The sequence below is a fragment of the Theobroma cacao genome, chromosome 10, assembly GCF_000208745.1.
Source record: "Theobroma cacao cultivar B97-61/B2 chromosome 10, Criollo_cocoa_genome_V2, whole genome shotgun sequence".
NCBI lineage: Eukaryota > Viridiplantae > Streptophyta > Magnoliopsida > Malvales > Malvaceae > Theobroma > Theobroma cacao.
In genome coordinates, this window is record NC_030859.1 from 6,417,822 (window position 1) to 6,426,583 (window position 8,762).

At 30.8% G+C, this 8,762-nt stretch overlaps 1 protein-coding gene across 4 annotated transcripts; it reads left to right on the forward strand.

The window, feature by feature from the left end:
* On the forward strand, positions 1,652–8,065 carry LOC18586613 (protein PIN-LIKES 3). Of its 4 annotated transcripts, none has more exons than XM_018129683.1 (11): positions 1,652–1,790; positions 2,519–2,714; positions 3,219–3,298; positions 3,402–3,526; positions 3,678–3,793; positions 4,039–4,248; positions 4,916–5,008; positions 5,100–5,200; positions 5,317–5,369; positions 5,486–5,671; positions 7,655–8,065. In XM_018129683.1, exons 2-11 carry the CDS (start codon positions 2,580–2,582, stop codon positions 7,777–7,779), a joined length of 1,224 nt encoding a protein of 407 aa, XP_017985172.1. In that variant the 5' UTR covers positions 1,652–1,790; positions 2,519–2,579; the 3' UTR covers positions 7,780–8,065. The 4 variants fall into 4 exon arrangements, with proteins under 4 accessions (XP_017985172.1, XP_017985173.1, XP_017985174.1 ...); XM_018129684.1 differs by having other exon boundaries at positions 2,540–2,714; XM_018129685.1 differs by having other exon boundaries at positions 1,652–1,789; positions 2,536–2,714.

The following is an 8,762-nucleotide window of genomic DNA, read 5'->3' on the forward strand; positions in this document are numbered from 1 at the left end:
ATTTTATATTTTAATAGAAAATTATTATATTAAAGGAATTTTTTTTTTACAATCAATAAAATATTAAATTTGATTAATAAATGCATGAAAGTCTGATCTTTTTTTTTTTTGTTGAAAAGCCATGAAAGTCTGATCTTATTAATAAATAAAATAGATAGTTACTTCTTAATTAATATTTTTTTTTGTTTTTATAATATTATGAAGGACTTGTATATAGATAATAAGCTGTCCTCTCACCTTTTTAACATGATCATTAAGCGACAAAACTTTCATATATAATGTGAGCATAAGAAATTTAAAATATAAAAGTTCATTTCAATATAAAATTAGTTATGTCAAGAATCATGCAAAAAAGAAAAATAAGAGATATTTTATTAGAATGGAATTCAAATGATGCCGCTGTAAAACAATTAAAAGCAAGAAATATTTATTAGGATGAAATTCAACTAATAATTAAAAGTTTGACAGTCTAATTTATTTTGTTATATGTATCCCTTTCCAAAAATTGAATAATCTTGCTATCCAATTCTTTTTTATGTTAATAAAGTTTTTAATTTATTTAATCTCTATACATGTTTTTGTATTTATTTTTAACATATATATATATATATATTTCAACTAGGTGATTATTCAACAAAAGAAATGAATATGTTAAATAATTAACTTTATTTATTGAAAATTTTGGTTATATAAGCATGTCTGGATTATTTTAGGATAAATTTCAGTTGAATCATTTTAGATTTTGAATTAAGTTAAATCGGATTAAGTCGGATATCAAATTACTTTATTTTTGAATTATTTTGAATTCAAGTTTGAATGATCTCGATTTGGATGAATTTAAATTTAAATTAAACTATTATATTATTGGATTGTTATTGGGTTTCATGTTTGGAACGGATTGAATTTGTTCCTGGGATCAAATCAGTTCGGGCGCCGCCTATAACTCACACAAGTTTAAGTTTGTTTGAGCGGTGGACTGCTGCAATGATTTAATCTTGATGAAGACAGTTTCAAAAGCAAAAGTTGGTGGCTTACTCTTGGCATTAAATAAATTTTGAAATGTCTTCCTTTTTCATCCGTCATTCAATGCCAACAACTAAGGGAAGACTTACCAAACTTAAAGGTTAGAAGCCATCTTATACAGTCTACATACAGTTGGATGAGTTGTATGCGTCTGGGATTTGTTTTTCTCCTTTTATATGTTTCTCTTTCTATAGATTTGACAGCTTTGGCTTAATCTCTTTGCTGATTATATACCACTCATTTGGCTTTTATTGGTCATACCTGCGAGGAAGCCTCGCCAACTAGGATTTACGATGTCTACCTTTAGTTTTGTCAATTTTTTTCCCCTCTATTCCTTGGAATGATGACTATTTCTTAATTGATCAAATTTTGTCACGTTTGATTGGAAAAAATAAAGGTAGATATTCAACATGAAATAAAAGGAATATACATGCATCATATTGTCCTATCCTCTTCTGACTGGAACTAGAGAATGACAGCTGCAATTGTCAACTTATGCTTCTCATGTGTTCTTGTCCTCTTCCAGCTACAAACCATAAGTCAAACGTCCAACTAAGAATATCTGCGCTTCCGCGGTTGCGTGTCCAAATAGTTTGCATGTTCCAGTTCATGGTGATATCTTCTTTCTTCAGTGAGTTCATACCATAAAAAGAGGAAGAAGAGAAAAGAGTTGAGAAATTTCTTGGTTCCTGGATGTGCACATTAAGATTAGCTTGAGTTTGAGCTTGATCAAAGCTGTCAGAGGGTGTGTTTACTTCCTATAACAGGTGAATACATTCTTCACCCTGCTTCTCTTAACTTGCTCTTTAGTGAGGAAGATTTTAATTTACAAGCCAAACTTCTTTGTTCTATTGATGGCTGCATTTCATCTTTGTCATGGTTTACAGTTTGGGATCTTCATAATAAAAAGCATATGACAATGTAAGAGTTTGCTGTTGTGATTTAGTCCTGGATAGAATAGGATAGGTACATTTTTACTTTTAAATTGGATTACACCTTCCAAAAAAACATGAAACTTGATATGTGAAGAATACGGTATTTGGGATCTGAGAGACCTTCAAGTTTGCCAATCCTTTAAAAGAAATATTACTAAAGTAATAATATATTTGGATAGAACTTTCCAAGAATGTATATATTAAACATCAAAGGAAATGGAATGGCCATTCTGAATAATCTTTCTTATCCATATTTATATCAAGGGAATGGCCATTCTACATTTTAGAGAAGTGAGTCTATCAACACCCAAACAGTTTCTTATTCTAGACGTTTTAGATGGTCTGTTTTGAATGCTCATTTTTTCCTTTTCTGTCACTGGACCCTTTTACTTATAAGCCACAAATCAGGATATTTAGTAAAATTGGCGAACCTAATGGATCTTTCTGAATAGAATAATATTCGTTGGAGACTTTTCCTCCTAGTCAATCTTATTTCTGGCAAGTGCTTCTTCATATGTTATTTATATATTTATTTATTCTGGCTAACAAGTTCTTGTTAGAATCTGTTTTGCTGCTCGAAGTATTGAGACTCCCTGTCAAGTTTCACAGCAAAGTTCGGCAATGGGATTTCTGGATCTGTTTGTTGTGGCAGTGATGCCAGTTCTAAAAGTATTATTGGTAACTGGTGTTGGCTTGTTTCTTGCTACGGATGGCATAAATCTCTTGGGGCCAGAGGCAAGGAACTACTTGAACAAAGTAATACACCCCTCTCTCCCCTTTTACTACTATCCATAATATAATGTTGAAAAACCTTTATATCAGTAGTCAGCTGATTACCATCATCTTTTATTGTATGTTTGGATTGATTCAATTGCCTTCAATTGATATAAAAGTTGGTTCTTCGATCTTATCAGTGGGATTTCATTTTAATATACTGACAATAGAATTTGATTAATTAACCCCATAAGCATCCTTTATGCTGCTTGCTTGACAAGTGAGAGTTCATAAAATATATGTTGTATAATTCTCTTTTATGACTATTATCATGATAAAAAATAAATGATGGGTAGAGTCCGGACATGATGTTGCTTCAATGCACAATCATTTATTTGATTATCAATTTCCAGAACCTTTACTAGATGTCTTCACATTTGACTAATGCATAAATCACTTCCTTCCTAGATGACTTATTTAAGTTCAGATATTATACCTTCTTTTTTTGATAAAGTATTTTACCAATTATCATTTTCTGATGTATAGATTGTATTCTATCTGTTTGGTCCTTCGCTTGTGGTCAGCAACTTGGCAGAGACTGTCACTTTGGAAAGTTTGGTTACCATGTCAGTTCCATTCCATTCTTTTCTGCTTCTGCTGCTTACTTGCTCTCTTTGCATCTCTGGCTAAATCATGTTAGTCGTTGATTCTGTTTCTCATTTCTTGTAGGTGGTTCATGCCAGTGAATATTTTTCTAACATTCATTATTGGCTCAGCACTTGGTTGGATTCTCATAAAAATCACTAAAACTCCCGAACACCTTCGAGGAATGGTCATTGGTTGTTGTTCTGCAGGTTTTCCTTTTGTTCCAAACTTTCCCTTCCATTATAATAAAAAGATCCTTATGTTTCTATCAATTGTTGTGTTACTGCTATTGTCAATCTAATAATATATTTTTCCTTTTCCCTTTATTTTTTGGTTTGGGGAAATTTATGATGTGCACAGGAAACTTGGGAAACTTGCTTCTCATTATTGTTCCAGCTGTGTGCACAGAGTCAAATACTCCATTTGGAGATTCTTGCTCCACATATGCAGAGGCTTATGCTTCACTATCTATGGCGGTGTGGTCTCTGATTCTGATCTATATATTCAAAGTTTAAGAAGTTCTCTAATGTAGATTAGTAAGCTGTTTGCCCCATTTTCTACATCAAGTGTATAATCATCTGCCTTCCGAATGTAGTGCCATGTGATTCTTTTCTATAAAATATTTATACATTTAAAATATTTTTGACTAGGCTCTATCAGTGCATAGTTATGTCTTAATTGTTTCTTTTGTTTTTATTTTTTTCGTACCATGCATCTACAGGTAGGAGCCATTTTTATATGGTCATATGCATATCCTTTTGTGTATGCTTATGCTAGTAAGAGCATGGAACAAAACTCTTCGGAAGGGGCCCCTCAATCATTTCCAGACAGTTGCACGGAAGCATTACTACCGTCAAGGGATTGCAGTAATTCTGAAGACTACTCAGGGCAAGGTGTACTGCCTCTAACCAACTCTGATAAAAGAATAAAGGTTTATCCTGTTTCTATTTACAGATTAAGTTGCAATCTTTTACTCAGATTTCTTTTTAATATCCTGCAGAATCTGTTGTGATGTTAACAATACAGATTAATGGAAAACTTGTTGGCTTGGTCCAAAATAGTAATGCTGTTACTCGATAATGACTAATTGTTATGGCTGCTCGTGAAACATGGTTTCATTGTAGTATAAATGTAGGTTGTACTGAGAGTTTCATCGTCTGTTAGCATGAGGTATGAAATCGGCTTTGACTCTTGAACTCAAACAGGTTACCGCAACCATATTCACTTCTTTTGGTTCTATCTTCATGTTGAGGTGACGACGTGAGTCCATTTTAATAGGTTGTCCATTCGTAAGTTCTGTCTCGCATTGGGAAAACGATAAAATAATGGACCAATGACTTAACAGTCTTCTCTCCCCAGTCCCATTTTCTCTTATAAGTACATAATATGTAGAACAGAAAGAGAAAATCATGTTTAATTAAGCTTCTTCATTTGCAACTATTGGTCCAGACTTGTTGGCACCATAGCAGCATAACAAGATGTCCCCTTTTCTTTTACTTCTCTGTTGTTTCTTTTTAATTTCTACCGGGACTTTCTCAGGAATTGACCCAACAGCATGCATTCTGTTAGTTGTCAATCTTATGGACGTATTTGAATAGATGTCAGTTGTGAAGAAGACTGTTGAGAGCATCAAGATTATTATGGGGAAGATCGACCTGAAGAGGGTGTTTGCACCATCAGCAATTGCAGCGGTATGCACCACGTTTACAACATCTGCTGCATCTGTATCCCTGCACATTTAATATCTCATCATGAATTTTCTTTATCCCTTTTCCCTTTCAGGTTGTTGGGTTTATCATTGGGACAATCTCTCCAATCCGAAAAGTACTAATTGGTGACAATGCTCCTCTTCATGTAATTGATACTTCTGTATCTTTGATAGCGTATGTCCTATTCATCCCTTTTGGATTCTGATGATCGAACTTCACATGCATATATATATAAGCAGTCTTACCTTTCCTACTACAAAAGATTATATAGAAATGTATCTGACTTGCAGGGAGGCAGCCATTCCATGTATGACCTTGATAATGGGGGCAAACCTTCTTAAAGGTGGTTAATTTCCTGTTTCTATATACTTGGTATTTCTTGCTGCCCTCTGGAATTGTTAAAAGAAACCGAAACATTTCAGCAGATAAAGAAAATTTATGAGATTAATGCTGTTGCAGGTCTAAAAAGATCAGAGGTGAGCATGTTGGTGATTATAGGGATTGTAGCAGTGAGAAACATATTCTTGCCTCTGTCGGGGATCGGCGTTGTTAAAGCTGCACACCATTTTGGCATGGTTGGATCAGATTCCTTATATCGGTTTGTTCTTATGCTTCAGTATGCTGTTCCACCTGCAATGAGTGTAGGTATGATGACTCACTACTATCGCATTTACTATTTCGCCCAGGGGCCAAGCAAAAATATCTGTTTGGGGGGCAAAATAAAATTTATTTGGTTTATACTTTATATAAATAATCAAAATGATTTACTAAACAAACCAAGAATACTTAATTAATTAAGTACAATTATAGGATAATTGGATAATAGTGTATAACTTTCTTAAATGGAATAAAAATATTTAATTTCAAATGTTATTCATATTCATATTCGATATAGAAAGAATTGAATAAAAAGTTGAAGTCTCAATGTAAAAAAAAAAAAAATCTAATTACTAACTAAAAGAGGCATAGAAAATACATTTTTACGAAAAGTTAAAATGTATAATTAATTTCTATAAAAATTTAATGATTTAAAATTGTAGGCATATTAAAAGAGTCTTTAAATTATTTAAGAAAATTCAAATGAGCTATTTTTTATTATATTTAATGAAGCTTTTGTAATTTATTCTAAGTTAAATAAGTGTTTATAACTAATAGTTGACTAATTATTGTTAATCAAAATATCATTTATTATTTCATATCATGTAACATTGACATGACATGTTAACATGTCAATGTTATGTGGTATTTTGATATAACATAATAATATAATTATATGATATTTTTACTATTCATGTCCAGGGGCGGCTTAATAAGTTTAAAGGCTTAAAGCAAAATATTCAATAAGGCATTCTTTTATTAAAATTAAAAAAATTATTAAATTTTTATTCTTCTAACTTTTTGAGATACAAAATTTTTATATTTTTTAAATGGCTAATACAAAATCAACAATCAAAATTTTTTATTCAAATAAATCAACTATAACATAAAATAAAGACAATATAACAATATAATATAAATTAAAAATTAAAATAAAAAGTTTGTAAATATTAGAACAATAGTATTTAATGGTTGAATGCTTATTGCAAACTACAAATGAGGTTTTCGGCTTTATGAAAATAATAACATAATGAACTTCTTGTATATTTTTTGGAGAAAAATTGAAGTTACAGGAAGAAGGAAAAAAGAGTAAATGAGAAAAGAAGAATTCAAAAATAGATATTATACATTGAAAAAGAAATAATTGGTTTATATATAGGAGAAAAAATAGTTGTTAGAAATCATTCAATATGTTGATTGGAAATAAGAGAAATAAGTGAGAAAAAAATAGTTGTTGGAGATGATTAAATATATACGACCGTTAGTTGATTGGAAATAATATAGTATTTTAGAAATTAGAAAGTGATAAAAAATTGAGATTTATTAGACACATAATTAAAAAAATGAGAAAACATGTAATTTTATTAATTATTTTTTATTTTTATATATTTTTAATATAATAAATTATATTATAAAATTATAAGGCCTCTCCAAATTGGGGGCCTAAAGCTCTTGCTTAAGTGGCTTTACCCAAGGGCCGGCCTTGTTCATGTCAATGTCAGGTCAGTGTCATTTGAGTATAAAATGAGAAGCATTGACTTATGAGATAACTAATCAATCATTTGTCATACGGTCTTGTTTAATCCAAAATAAAAATATAAGAGTTTGATTGAATGAAATAGAAGAATATGAATTTGTTTGAATTTTTTAAAATAATTTTGAGAGTTTTTTCAAGTATTATATCAAACATTTATAATTATTTTATTAGCTTAGAAAAATATCTGTTGACAAAGCGTAATTTCACCTTTGTTTTTTAATTGAAAAAAATGAGGATTTTCAATGGGACAACCCCCCTAGGTTGGCCCCTGTTCTTGTTCTTGAACCTCTTCAATCACTGTGGACTAGCTAGCTGCCATCCTGATTGGAACAGCTTTAAACTATAGTCAAATTTACATCACCATGTGTTGAAAGAAACTTATTGCTGAACTCATGGAAATATGCCATAAAAATGAAAATTTTGGGTTCCCTGTGGGAGCATTCTTCACTAATTGGTTTCGAGTATCCTTAAGTTAATGGAACGAGCTTTGGCAGGTACAATGACTCAATTATTTCAGAGTGGTCAGGGTGAAAGCTCTATGATTATGCTATGGACTTATGCTGTGGCTTCCATCTCCCTCACGCTTTGGTCAATGTTATTCATGTGGCTTCTGTCTTGATTTGTTGCTCAAGTTTATTTCTTTGTCTCCAGCTTATGCCAACACAAAAGCATCTGCAACGAGGTTATCCATGATACATATTTTACACCACCAGGCTCTTCTGCCTACCAAATTGGGCATCTCTTACTAAATTTTGTTTGACACAGATCCCCTTTCTTTTTGTAGTGTAAACAATTTTTTGACAAGCTCTAATTAAAATTTCACTAAATATTAAGACTTTTGTTTGTTATGTAGTAATTGTCACAAGCAAATTATATAAAGCAACGATGTGAACTTGTATTTTTTTTTTTTTGCCAAAGGTTTATCTGTCAAGTAGTTTACATAATGTTTTATGTTTGGGTTTATACTATTTATCTTTTTCTTTAATTGTTTAGCAAGTTGTTTTATTATTTTTAAACAATATTGATATTTTAGATATCTTTTTTGATCCATCAAAAATAAGATATCTTATTTGAACACATGAATTTTATTATTGCTCTTTGAAAGGATTTAATGACAGTTGAAAGCATGAATAACTAAATAATTTATAATGGTATGTACCCAAAAAACAAATTTACAGTGGTAATTGTATTCTCTCATCTCTGTAATCCAAAACAGTATTCTTCTCTTTTTTTGAGTTAAAAACTATCAAGTTAATTAGTTTCATTATAGGTACAGATATTGAAGTGTTTTTGCAATTTTGAGAATAGCAATACTTAATCCATTGTTTATGATCTGAAAATCTTATCAAAAGAAATAGAAAATCTAAACTTTAATTTGTTTTCTTCTTATTTTAAATATAGTTTTGTGTATTTTAATTTTAAGATATATTGATGTGAATTCTAAAAAAAAAGAAAAAGAAGAAGATATATTGATGTGAAACCCCACACCTTAAGTGTAGATTAGTTAAGTAAAATCTTAATTGGCGAGCAATTTAAACATGTTTTAGTTAAAGATCTTGAAAAATGTTCTTTAAAAACGTCTAGATTTCAAGTTTACAAGTA